Source organism: Miniopterus natalensis, chromosome 16, assembly GCF_054644295.1.
Source record: "Miniopterus natalensis isolate mMinNat1 chromosome 16, mMinNat1.hap1, whole genome shotgun sequence".
Lineage (NCBI taxonomy): Eukaryota > Metazoa > Chordata > Mammalia > Chiroptera > Miniopteridae > Miniopterus > Miniopterus natalensis.
Genome location: NC_142096.1, coordinates 33,007,284 through 33,021,102, shown reverse-complemented (window position 1 = coordinate 33,021,102; position 13,819 = coordinate 33,007,284). Strand labels below are relative to the sequence as shown.

At 48.8% G+C, this 13,819-nt stretch overlaps 1 protein-coding gene across 1 annotated transcript in view; it reads left to right on the top strand.

Annotated features, from left to right (window-relative positions):
* The first annotated feature begins 662 nt into the window (after positions 1-662).
* FBXO32 (F-box protein 32) overlaps positions 663-13,819 on the top strand; it is a 34,391-nt gene continuing 21,234 nt past the window's right edge. Inside the window, exons 1-4 of the mRNA XM_087825473.1 lie at positions 663-853; positions 6,992-7,104; positions 7,946-7,995; positions 9,180-9,272. Of these exons, the coding sequence (XP_087681599.1) occupies positions 738-853; positions 6,992-7,104; positions 7,946-7,995; positions 9,180-9,272 (372 nt within the window). The 5' untranslated portion in view covers positions 663-737. The remainder of the gene's footprint in view (positions 854-6,991; positions 7,105-7,945; positions 7,996-9,179; positions 9,273-13,819) is intronic.

Sequence of the window (13,819 nt, the reverse complement as noted above, 5' to 3'; positions counted from 1 at the left end):
GGGCTGTCCCGCCTCTGTCCAAGAGTGGGGTCTAGGCAGTGCGAGGGGTCAGGAGGCTGTGCCCGGGCCGCGCCCCCGGGGGCTGCTCGGGCGGCGGGCTGGATTTTGACAGCTCGGGGTGGAAGGGGGGTGGAAGGGGACCTGTCCCTCCTCCCCACCCCCGCCCGCAGTGACCCGGACGCCGCCCCGGCCTCCTCCTCGTCGCACTCGGCCAGCCCGGGAGCCGCGGGAGGGGGGACGCGGCTTCCCGAGCGCCCGGCCCCGCTCCCGGCGGCGGCAGCTGCGCCCTGGGGGCGGGGAGGGGGCGGCGGGGCCAGAAGCGGAGGGGCGGCGGGAGCCCCGGCCTGGCAGCGCCGCCTCAAGTTTCCACCCGCGCGCGGTTGTGCAACTGCTAGAGGAGCAGGAGCCGCGGGCGCCTCGGAAAACAAGCCGAGCCCATAAACAAAGCCACGTGGCCTCGGGGCCGGGGGGGCCGGGCTAAGAGCAGGCGGCTCTTCCGGCAACAAAGAGCGGCGGCCAGCGGCCCGCGATAAATACCGCGGCCGGGCCGACGCGCCGCACTCCCCAGCCCCGCGCCCCGCGACCCTCCCGGCGCGGCGCCCTCTGCAGCGCAGCGCTCCGCCCGCACCCCGAAACCGCACCCTCCTCGCCGCTCCCTCCGCCGGCCCCGGCCCCCGAGCGTCCGCCCAGGGCCGGCCCCGCGCCCAGCTGGTCCCGCCGTCGGCGCGCGCGGTGCCATGCCGTTCCTCGGGCAGGACTGGAGGTCCCCTGGGCAGAGCTGGGTGAAGACGGCCGACGGCTGGAAGCGCTTCCTGGACGAGAAGAGCGGCGGCTTCGTGAGCGAGCTCGGCAGGTGAGCGGGCCCGCCGCCTCCCAGCCCCCGACGCACACCCAGGCCGGTTTCTGGGGAGCGGGGCGCGGGGGTGGGGGTCAGGCGAGGCTGGAATAGGGTGACCCGGGGGATGGGAGCGAGCTGCCTGGTTTCTGCAGAGGTCATCCGAGCACGGGATTCCGGGGATGCGAGTTCTCTGGTTGTCCAAGGTCAGCGTCTACAAGTGGGCGCTACTCCCCGCAGAGCCCCGCGCCCCTCCGGGAGTCCGACGACAAACGCGGATATTGGCCACAAACACTCAAACCTAAGCACGCCATTTGAGGGGTCCCCTGCCTTAAGGACAACGGAGTCGCGCCGTTTGCGAGCGCGGGGGCGCTGGCGAGTGGGCCGCGCGCCTTTCACCGCCGGGGCGGCGGGGCTGCGGGGGGCCCAGCGCCGTGGGCGCAGCGGGGTGACGGCGCTGGGTGCGGGCTCCGCCGGGTGCGCGCCGCCGGGCTCTTCCCACGCACGGGCGACCGCAGTGGGCGGGCGGGATGAGTAACCAGGAAGGGCCCGGCGCCCGCTCGCGGGCAGGCTTCCGAGGCGGTGGTCAGGCGTGGGGGCCGCAGAGCTGCAGGGGAGGGAGGGAGAATGAACCCCGCAAGTCCCCTCTTCTGGGGGGACCAAGCGCCTGCACCTGTTTCCTCGGCGACGCCTTGGGTTCCTGTTCTTAGTATAGTGAGTGCGCCGGTTTGGGCGGGTGCTTGTGAAACGCGGAGCCCCCGGGCCGAGGCCACCGTCCGCCCAGCCGGGGGCTCTGCCGGAGGACGCGGAGGCTGGCCGGGCGCTGCGAGCTGCCCGCCCTTGTTCCCAGCGGTGGGCTTCCAGGGAGGGCCCTGGCATTGGGCCCAGGGAGGAGAGCAATGGAAGTGGGTCCCGAGGAGGCCTGGGCAGCCTGAGTCACCCGGGGGTGCCTTTTCTCACCCACTCTGATGAAAACCCCTGACCTCCCTCCTCCTTAAATTGATTTCAGTGGACAGTTTTGTAACCCCCAGGTTCCCACTCACAGAGGCTTACTCGTGGTTGTTTAACTGACCTCTTGACACTTAATTTTAAGAAAACTATCAAGAAAACATGGTTATTTTGACAGCCTGACCTCCAGAGCCCACCCACCCCCATCTGTTTGTGATTTGTAAAGCAAACAATGGAAAAACAAAATCAAAACCAAAAAACAGTGTTTAATCTTGAAGGCCTGTCTGGAAAAGACAAGAGCATATTGACCTCTATGCTAAAGACACTTAGAGGCAGATCCTGGGCAGTTTGGGGAGCACTGCAAAAAAATTGTATTTATGGAAAATCAGATATTTACTTACAGAAAAATTAAAAGATCACCTGCTATCACCAGACTTTGTCATTTGGGAACTCAAGTTACCGGTTGGGCCTGAATTATTATTCTCAGGAGAGAAGCTTCCTTCCTCCTCATTCCTAAGGAATGACCATGTCATATTTGGTTATTTCTGTGTAACAGTTCAGATTCTTTCTAGAGAGGTGCAGCCGACCTGCCGAGCTGTGTCACAGTGACTCACCCAAATATGATTGTAGGATGCTCCTCAGTGGGAAGCAGACCGCTGGGTTCAGCAGGAGAGGATTCAAAATAGAGACTCTGGTTCATATAAATATTCCCACTGTACCTGCTCCGGGAGATATGATGGTGTCATGCCTTTCAAAGTAAATAGTGATGCCTCTCTCTCCATGTATGGGAGTCATGAAGATGGTTTTAACTTAGCACAAACGTTAAACCTAGACTGAGATTGCTTGTCCCCTTCCTGAGTCTACCTTTCCTTTCCCCCTTTTCACACCCTCTAAACTGGAGCTGCTGCACTGGCCACCATTATCACAAACAGTGATCGATAGAGGGACTGCCTGCGGTTCTTTGATGAGTCAGAGGTTAGGAATCATCTGGTAGCTTCTAGCAAAGCAGCTGGCTGTTTGTTTGTGGAGTCCTGTATTTTTTCCCCCCTCGCAATTGTAAACAATCCCTTCCTTACTTAGCATAAGAAGTCTGCCAACTTCTTAAAAGCAGTTGGCCTTCTGAGACCTGGGTTTGTAGTCTCAAATATCCCCACTGTTTTCAGTCCTGGTGATGTTTCTCTGTGATGTGGGGTTTGGGCTGAGTGCCTACCTACACAGGTGAAGTTGAATGCCTCTCCTGTTAGGAGAAAACAAAAGGCAGGCCCTTTCAAAAAGGAAAGGGGGTTTGTAAAACAGAGGACTACAGAGACAGGGTACACTTCTCTAATTCCACGGACCATTCTGTGAGCTGCCCCAACAAGGTCAGGGATGAAGGGTGCATTGGGAGTGTCTCAGCCTGAGGTTAGTGTTTAGAGCTGAACACAGCATGTGTGCACAGCACACCTTCTCTGAGTTCTGCTGGCCATTGTCTCTGTGACCCGAGGCCCTGTCCTCTGGCGGCCCAATGTTACAAAACCCATCGCTGCTAAGTGCCCCGAAATGAGATTGTGGAGGATTCCAGATAAGCTTAAAGCCGGGCCCCTTCTCTAAAAGTCAAAACTATGTAAGACAGAGAAGGAATGACAAGTGTTTAATTTGGTGGGACAGATTTAAAATCCAAGGAAAGAGCTCAGAATGAGTTGAGGTGCTCCAAGAAGCCTCAAGGAAGTGATAGTTAAGACACCTGAGACAGCCCTTCTCACCAACAGGCCCCCTCCCGGCCCCCAACCCCACCCCAACCCCAGGTGAGTCATCTTGGCTCTCTGAGCCTCAGCCACCCTTCTCCAAGCCTCCATCCAGTCCTGCAGTTGAAAAGTTTAATGTTGCTTTCCAGTATAGCTAAAGCTGAACCAGGAAGCAGGAAGTTTACCTTGGTGCCCTGGATGAATAGGGCATAAGAAAATAAAAATAACAGTTAAGATTTTTATGAGTGCTTACTGTGAGCAAGGCACTGTTCTAAGAGCTTTATACGCTAAGCAGTTGTGTGTGTGTGTGTTTTACCATGCAGTCCGGGTCCTAGCCATGTAAGTTTGACAATTTGGGTATGTAATGGGGCAAATCAGCTAGAAATCTCATTGGCCTTCATGTTCAGTCGAGCCCTTTAGAGTAGCCACTGCTTTCTTTTCTTTCTTTTTCAAATTTATCTTTATTGTTGAAAGTATTACAAATGGTCCCTTTTTTCCCCCATTGATCCCTCCACCCTGTACCCGCTCCACCCCCAGGCCTTGCCCATACCATTGTCTGTGTCCATTGGTTATGCATTTATGCATGTAAGTTCTTTGAGATGGCCTGTTACTGCAAATGAAATGAGAAATAAGGCTCCCCACCCTGCCCCCCCCTCCCTTTATCTCTGCTGCCAAAATCATCTTACTCGGAAGTCTTTCCACCTTTTCTCAAGTTGTCTTCAGGTGTCTTGGGATGTGTGATGGTGGTACAGGGCTGGGAGAGGCCATCTTTCTTATTCTAGGCCCGTGCCTATAAAAATCAACCTTTAGCAAGAAGTGACTGCAAAAGAGCAACTTATTAGCTGTGACTGAGGTGCATGAAGAAAGCAACCTCTTTCAATGGTTTTGCTTTTTTCAAAGAAAATAAGTAAATAAATGTCCAGGTTCCTGAGTGGTGGTAGCTTTTCTTGTTTAAAAAAATTTTTTTTAATCTGCTGTAATTTCCCATTGGCTTTGCATTGCATATCCTTGGAATGGATATAATTGAACTCTCAAAATATTATTGCTTAAAAGAAAACATATAAGCAGGCAATATAAATAAGCCCCATAACCATCCCTTCCAGGCCCTACTTCTGGAGCCCAGAACCTAATAACCAAGTGAAAAGTGCATGGTTTCGCTTTGGTCCAAGCTTTTCTGCATTCTACAGTGAGAGAGCCTCGTCAATTATGTCAAATTCTGAAACTAGCTTTGGGAATGAGTCCCTGGGGCTCAGAGCAGGTTATTATTGTTCCGGTGAGGAAAGCCAGGGCTCAATTTTTTTGAGGAATGTTTTCAGTGAGAAAAGAATATGGCAAAATAAGTATTTAAAATCTCTAAGGAAGGGTCACAATCTATGGCCCTGGCTCTAAGAATTTTCTGCCCCACCTTCCTTGTGTGATTGAGAATAAGACAGTTTCGTTTTATGCTTCTTTATATGTGGAGCTTAAGCTGTAGGGTTTTGTTCATGGTACCTGTGTGTGTTTCCTTTCAAAATAAGCTGTCGTGTGGTATTTTTGCACACAAAATGTCCCAGCCGCTTTCTAAAGCTGTTCTCAGCCTTAGGACCTCATGGGTCAATCAAGTGACCTTCCATTTTTTCCCTTCTCCTCAAGCTTGATTGAAATTTCTTAAGTTAGCTGTCAAGACTGCGAGTTCTGCCTTCCCTTTGTTCTGCCACTCTTCTGCTGCAAGTGGACAAACACACTCACGTGTGACACAAAGCCTGGTCCAAAACGTTCACCCTTGGCGTGCAGAAGAAAGTACCTCCAAGAGAGGACATCTCTGCAGCAAGCTCTCTGAAACCTAAAAATATCCTGTCTCTCTGAATGAAAAGGAGAATGCTAAAGATATTAGGAAGCTCAGTAAATGCTATTAAGCAGGGCCTTCTGAGGGAAGATTAACAAATGATTGGTTATCCATTAAGCTTATCCTGATGGGTCTAGAAACACTGAGTGTATTGTTGGTGTTGTCACGTGCGAGCATTTTAGCAAGTTATTTATTGTACGCATTGAAGTGTTACTTGAGAAACTATCATAACAACAGGCTACTGGAACTTGCCTCAAACCCTCTATTTTACCATTTATACAATGTCCACAGATTGGAGAAATACAGGTGTGTCTGTTTGGACCCAATAAGTATGTCCAAAAAAGATATAAATCAAATCACATTTTATTTTATTTAAATATATCTTTATTGATTTCAGAGAGAGGAAGGGAGAGGGAGAGGGAGAGAGAGAGATAGAAACATCAATGATGAGAGTCATTGATCGGCTGTCTCCTGCATGCCCCTGACTGGGGATCAAGCCCGCAACCCGGGCATGTCCCCTGACCGGGAATCGAGCCCTGATCGCCTGGATCCTAGGTCGATGCTTAACTGCTGAGCTATGCCTGGCTGGGCTTAAATCACATTTTAAATTCAGCAGAGGAACTCAGAAAATTATAAAGGACTGTAATACTTTGGTGATGTAATTTTTTAAAAAACCTTATTTATGTTTTACTACTTGGCATTCTAAAACCTGCCTTGCATATACCTACATAGCTCGTGGGAGTTGGGAGAGTTGGGAACCTACCTTCCCCATTCTACCTCAGTATTTCTCCTGCATCCCTTCTGTGGAAACTCTGCAGAGATTGACTTTGAAGTGACATTGTATAGTAGGCCAGAACTCAGTCAGTCCCTCCAAATGATGCCTCAGCCTACGAGGGGAAAAAATCCACGTGACCCGGGTTGAGCCTACGATTCCTCCAGTGACCTGGGGGTTGGGCAGTTCTGTCTTCTCAGCCCTTATAAACTTATGAATTGTGAACTAAGCTTGTTTCCTTTAGGACCCGCGGTCCTCGCCTTGCAGCATGACCCCTAGTGTTAGTCCATTACATGAAGACTAAACAGCTAGCTTGGTTCACAAAACACCTCGTAGAAATGGAGTTTGCAAGTCGGATTTTTGTAAATGTGATCAGATTTTAAAGGCCCGACAGAAGCGTGCTAGTTAAAAGCAGCTTGGGTACACTTTCAATAGGAGAATTGTATGGTAGGGGAATTATATCTTTTTTTTAAAGCAGCGTGGGGTGGGTGCTGTTGCAAAATGAGGGCATTGTGTGTTACAGGGGTACCAGTAATGGCCCCCTCCCACCCCCTCCATTCATCCTTCTTGCTTAAAGTAATATTGTAGCACCCTGCGTCACCCACCCGCGGTGAAAGAGTGCCGGGCTGTGTGTCAAATACAATGGCAGGCACTGTTGGGAATTCACAAGGAGCAGAAGCCCCCATCCCCGCCTTCCACTGAGATGTGACAATATGTGATCCTCAAAAAGGGATGCCTGTGCCTGGAGAGACCTCTAGGGAGGGATCTGCATTGTCGTGTTGGAGAAGCTTGTATGGCCGTGTTTTATAATCCAGTAAGTTAGGTAGGGAGGTGGCTCCCGTCAGAGCGTGACTGTCACAGCACTTCCTCTGTCTTCTTTTTCCTAGTTACCGCAGCAAGGACGCATACAATAAGGGGAATCTCTTCAACAGCCTGAACTACGATGTCGCGGCCAAGAAGAGAAAGAAGGACATGCTGAACTGCAAGGCCAAAACTCAGTGTAAGCCCTTTGCTCTGCGCTTCAGAAAGCCGCTCCAGGGCCGCTCTGCCTGCTGCTTTGGGGGACGCGGGAGGAGTAATCTCACCTCCAGCGGCAGACACCGGCTTCGAGGTTCACTGTGTCCTTGACGGGGTGCCGGGATCTTTGCACCCAGAGACCCGCCTCTGCATTTTATGAGCGAGATTAATGCGTTCTTTATAGTCTTGTTTATAAGTCAGTTGCTAGTTGGGATGTGGGGTTTTGTTTTGTTTTTTTCCTGCTTGTCACTTGTGTTTGACATAGTTAATTTAGTGATATGGTCAGCTGAATCAATTCCAGCATGGGCATTTATTTTGAACTGTTTTGGGGCTTTGAAAATTGATTTGTTTCTCCCTCTTTCCTTGTATAAGTGCTAGTAACACTTCTAGATGCTGTATGTGAGCATCAACAGAGAGTATTAAGTTATATTAATAAGCAGGAATTACAGATCTTTAGCTTAAGCCATCTGTACTGCATGGTTCTCTCGTGTTATCTGTTTTATTTCTACTTTTTATGGCCTTGTATACATTGTAGGTTTGGCATATAAAAAAACTTGTACTTGGGTGTCAAGGGTTTTTTTTTAATTTGGAGCTATGAGATACTAGATTTGAGTATCAAAGATTTGGAGTGCTTTAGACAAAGTAAATTGTAACTCCAGTATTTATACACTGCAGAAAGTAGGCATGTGCAGCCTCTTAGATTATCAGTGGAGTTTTTGTGTCTTTTTTTGTTGAAACTTTTTACACTTTGGGATAAATGAAAAAGAAACAAGCTTAACATCTTGGGCATGTTAAAGCTGGGTAATTTTTCTTTTTGTCTCTAGATTTCCACCAAGAAAAATGGATCTATGTTCACAAAGGAAGCACTAAAGAGGTGAGCACCATCCGTTTATTAAAGAGTATGCTTAGCTTTATGCCTTTCCCTACAGAGTGGGGGGAATTGGGCAACAATGTTATTTCAAATCATGACTGTCTTCTTGGGTGTGGGTGGTGGTGACGAACAGCCCACTAATTTGCCTACCATCAGAATTTGGGGCTCCAGAGAGAGAGAGAAGCAGAAGTCACTAGGTTGGCCCCCCGCCAATCATTCAGTAAGATAATGTATGTAAAAATGTTTATAAAGATGCCCACCTCAAATATATTATTATAAAGCCCTGGCCTTTGCCTCAGGACAGTGCCTCCTTTTTGTTCTAAGACCTCTTTAGACTTCAACTCAGTTAAGTTTTAGCCCTGGAAAAGCTAGTCACTAAATATAGCAGAATTTTTTTCCTACTCCGTGTGAGGCACCGAGTGAGATGTAGAAGGGGAAAAGACACTGTAATAACCACATTTGCATGGCACTTTATAAAACCCTTTTGTGTATATTTTCTCTCTGCCCAGGCATTTATTTGCTCAGACATCCAGGATACAAGGCAGTAGGAGAGCGATAGAATTTCGGTCACTGTCAGGGACCTTGGAGAACAGCTAGTTCCCTCTGGGATACAAGGCCTTGAGGGGGTCAGTGGTGCACCCAGATACTCAGAGCCGAGCTGGGAATATGAGCCGGAGCTCTCTACTCCCGGTTCCCTGTGGGTTCATAGGTCAAAGATCAAAACTTCCTTTGCTTCTTCATGAAGCCTTAAGAATGCTTCTGATGATCAGATTGAGAAAAGCACTAGAGATGCGAGGCAAGGTAGCCGGCAGAGTCGGCAGGTAGTCTGATCGTCCTCCCAGGAGTATGTTACAGTGAGCAACTCTCATCGTCTCACGCATCACATATCCAGCTCCCAACCTTTCCCTGATGAGCAGCTGCTTATGAATTTCCCCAGCTACTCTGTGCAGAGATCGGGGCCCGAATGGCACAGTCACGAAGGGTGTTCACATGTGAGTCACTGACTGAAGCAGCTGCCAGCTCCACTGCCCCCACATTTGTGGCTCTCAGGGGGTTCCCAGGAAAAGCATGTCATGGCACAAGAAAGGAGCAGATGGTCGTGGTTACCTAGACAGGCACCAGCCTTGTTCAGCCCAGTCCAGGTGCACTGCTCTGGGGTAACCTCTGCACCCCCTTCTCATGCTCAGCGCCATGGCTACTGCACGCTGGGAGAAGCTTTCAACAGGCTGGACTTCTCCACCGCCATTCTGGACTCCAGGAGGTTCAACTACGTCGTGCGGGTAAGTCTCAGGAACCCAAAGGCCGATCCAGCCTCTCAGGTTGAATTGTCTTTTTGTGGTTGTCTGCAAGTAGTTTCCCCAAACAAGCAACTTTTCAGGACATTGAGAACTTTGAGGGAAGCAGAAATGGACTCAACTTCCCCCTCCCCCATCAAACTTGAAGTTCTTATGTGGATCCTTGAGGTGTCCCTGAGGTTGGCCCCGACCGACGGGGACTCCAGGATACTTCAGGGAGCCGCTCCCAGGCCCCGTGGATAAATGGGAGCGCACCGCAGCCAGCGTGGGCTCTGGCAGCGACATTAGCAAGAGAGAATTCAGCGGTAAGCAAGCTGTAAAGCACCTCGGCTTGTTTTAAAAACCTTCTGCGCCTCTGACTGTTCCTGCCGTCCAATTCCTGGTTCTAGTGCAGCTGACTCTAGATGGCCCCAAGGCACTCGGGGTTCAGACCACGACACTGGATGAGTTCAGAGCACCTCAGGGCTTCTTTCCCAGGGCTCCCTTCCACCTCCGCCCTCCTGTGATGACAACATCAGCCCTGTGTTGACCCAAAGCTTGAAACTACCTGTTTGGGCCCATTGCTTTAGCAAAATATCACTGATGAAGATAGTAATGCAAATAAATCTGACCCTGCCCTTCAAGTCAGGGGTTCTTCTTAATTAGTTTATTATCATTTCCCCCCCCCCCAAGCAGCCTTGTGGGTCAACCTGGGAGGAGGTAGCAGCTGTTTGGGTCTTAGGCTCAGAAGTAGGAGGGAATTTTCCCCATGTGGGTGTTGGTTTGGTTTTTATTTTCTTCTCCCTGGGTTGTTGTGCTTCTCGTGGCATGTCATTGAGTCAGATGATTGCAAAGACTCTGCCAGAGCGATGACATTCAGGCCCCTTTGAGGCCCGGATCATTCACCTGTCCTCTGGGCAGATGCAGGGCTGCCATCCCAACTGACCTGATGGAAACCCAGGCGTCCTCGTAGGTTAGGAGCTTGAAGCTGAGCCCAGGACCACATGAGCGGCTCTGTCCGCTCTTCAGCTGAGCCCTTATTCCAATCCAAAAGGGTTGAAAATGTGAGCCCGTCTCGATGAAATGTACGTGTCATTCGGTGTGCCTGCCACCTCAGGGAGGTCACTGTAGCCGGCAGTCCAGCCCAGGCTGGTTGGAGACAGGCCCAGGAAGATCTGGAAACTGTTGCTAAGAATATGAATAGTTTCCATCCCCTGGGTATTAGAGCCAGACACCCAGATCTGGTGTCTTGATTACAAACTCGTCAGCAACATGGACAGTTTTTAGATGGTTCTCCTTCCCACCTGTTATTCCTTTCACAAGAAATAAAGTTACAAAAAGGAACAAGGATGGTGGCAGTGAAAACCTGTTTCATACACCCACGTGCATTACCCTCCTTTAGCCTTTCAGTAACCCTGCGAAGTGTAGGGGCTTTTATTATCGATGTTTAAACAAATAGATAAAGATAAAATGACTTGTCCAAGGTCATGAAGCTACATAAATACAAAATGAGGATCTGAAACCTGCACAGTCTACAATAAGTCCTAAGCAAGCAAAGGATTGAAAGTAAAATGGCCTGGGATCAGAGGATTGAAGCTCCACTACTTTCACTGTTTCAGCCTCTCTAAGACTCAGTTTCCCTCTCCTTAAAAGGGACTTTGAATAACCTCACTGCATGGGGTGGCTGTGAAACTCAGTAATATATTATATGTGGAGATACTCTGCAGAGCAGAAGCTTGCAAAGTCAGCTCCCGATATTTATTATTACCTACTTACCGACAAATTATCATTGATTCCCCCTAAAATACCTTTTTAATTTAGTTTATGAACATGTTTCCTACTTAAAAAAATAATAATTAACTGGGAAATCTCACTGATTAAGACTCAGCACAGAGGACTTGTGTCTGAGAGTGTCTAATTGCAAACTGTATCATGGGCTCTTTCTCATAAATAATTTTTAAGTTCGAGAAACTGCCGAATGCTTTCAGAGTCATTAGGTTCAGAAGTAGTGGAAAAATATTACTGTTTTGGAAAGAACAATCTTTTTTTCCCCTTCACTCTTAGAGCCCTCTGTAATTTGAGAAATAATATGTTATTTTTATGAAGAGCTTAAAACATTTTAATGATAGGCACCACGTTTTGAGGCTTTTCTTCTAAGGAACTGAATACACTTCTCATATATTCTTATCCTTAAACCAACTTTGCAAAGCGGTTTCCAGCATTTATCCCCATCTTAGTACTTCACCTAATGGCTTCTTCATGCTACAACGATTCCTTAGTTCCAGTAAGAAACTGAACCAACTTTGAAGGCCTTTAAAAAATTTTTTAAATCTCTTTAAAGGCAAAGTACATTTTAAAAAATACTGTGTTCATGCTGGCTGTCATCTCCAGAAAAAGAGACATGCAAAGGGAACAAAAGCGACCACCAACACTGCTGTCTCAAAATGTCATACTTTTTATCAGTAAGCACAAGAATTTTGTGGAATTTTTGGAATCAAAATTTTGAATATAAATTGCAGAGGTTTTTTTTATAGCATTTGTATCTTAACTGGCTTCAGGCTGCACTCATTGCCTCTATCTCTTCCCCACCCACAATGGTTTAAATACAATTTTAACCGTGGGTTTTAAAGATGATTTAAGATCTTTAGAAGCAGCAACTTGCTCATTTATGAATGGTCATTTTAAAAAATTTGTTTACACCACGTCTCAAGACCAACACATTTTGGAAATTCCCCTGGGGCCAGGTGTGGATTCCAGGAGCTGGGCTAGTGGTAGGGCTGGAACTTGGTAACCACAGGAGGGAAGTGCTAACTAACTCATCCAGGGTAGGAAGAAGCCAGCAAAGAAAGGGAGTCTCCAGTAAACCGGGAGGGTTTCAGAGACCACACACTGCTCTTGGCTCTGTGAAGGACCCGCTATGGCCAAATGGTCCCAACGGTCCCAACCCTGGCTGCATGTTAGAATCACCTGTGAGGCTCGTCTACAGAAACCCACCTCTTCGGGGCCTGATTTCATTAGCTGAAGTGGTGCCCAGCATTGCTACTGAAGTGCATCCACCAGGTGATCCCAATGGGTTTTCAAGTTTGCAACCCATCTCAGGAACTATTTGGGGGCCCATCTGTTGTATTTTGCACACTGGGTTTTTAAACAAGGCGCTGAGGCAGGCGCACAGGAGAGGGCTCTAATGCTTTAATGCCAGGGGGGCCTGGTCCTCCCAGCTCTCTCTATGGAATGCGAATGCGGCCGCATAGATGGTAACCGTAGATGCCATGTTCAGACCAGGAAGGTCCTGGAGAACCTTGAGTATCAGTCTCCTGACTGGGATGAACGGACCCCCATACCTAGCAGATCAGGAAAGAATCAAAAGCTTGCAACTCTCTCTGTCCCTCTGCAGCAAAGAACTTCACCATCTAAACCAATGCACATTCTTATTTTTTTCCTGCATCACCACCCGAAGTCCATTTGAATGTTTCCAGCAAGCTATGCATTCCTACCACCCCTAAAAGTCTTTTCCAAAAACATGTTTTAGTTTAAGTTGACTGGCGGTTTGGCAAACAAAGGCTGAAATAGGGCACTGTGACTCAAATGCAAACCCAATGCCTTCAATTAAGGGAGTGCTCTTGCCAAGCCCCTGGTGGGTCGTGATGTGCGTGAGCAGCCAGCCCCTCTGCCACAGTGCCCTTGGGTTAATTTAGTGCTGCACACACTCGGTGGCTGGCCTTCCGTTGATGGAGGGTGGCCTCTACCACTTGGATCTTAACACTGATGGTATCTTTTTCCACTGGGACTGAGAAGCTGGGATAGAAGGAAGGTGGCCAGCTACCTTGACAGCAACAGAGTCAAAACAGCAGAGCCAAGAGCCCATTTGAAAATGGCTCGCAGAAATGGTAGGAAACCGTGGGCACCAGCAGCGAGGGCACAGGACAGGCCTGCTAGTGATTTCACAGGAGCAAGTCTGCATCTCTCGGAATTCCTGGCCGTCTCAGTGGCAATAAACATTCACATAAGCAGATCCCGCAGTGTCTGGGTGCCCACAGAGGTAGGGACACTCATAGACATGAGGATATGACCACAGAAGTGGGGGAGCACATGCAGAAATGGGGGCTACCTGAAGGAGTGAAGGGTGCCCACACAACCACAGAAGTAATGGAGTCATTCCAGAAGTAGGAGGGTTTCCACAGAAGTGGGGACACCCAAAGAAACAGGGGAAGGCTGAGACCAGATAGTGGGGTTTTTTGCCATGGACCCCTAACAGTAAATAAACAGTGAAAACATGTGCTGTCCATGTATGTATATTCATAAATTCATTTGTAAGTCACATTCCTTTAAAAGGTGCTAATAAGGGGACCTACCATTGTGTTGCTGGAAGAATTAAACTGAGTATAAACACGTAAAAGGTGTTCAAACAGTGCCTGGTACATGGTAAGCACTCAATGAGTATCAGTTGTTGCTGTTACTATGATCTTTCTTTTTCTTTTTTCTTTTACTTTTTTAATGGTGCCCTTGACCAGAATTGAACCTGAGACCCTTCAGTCCACAGACCAACACTCTAA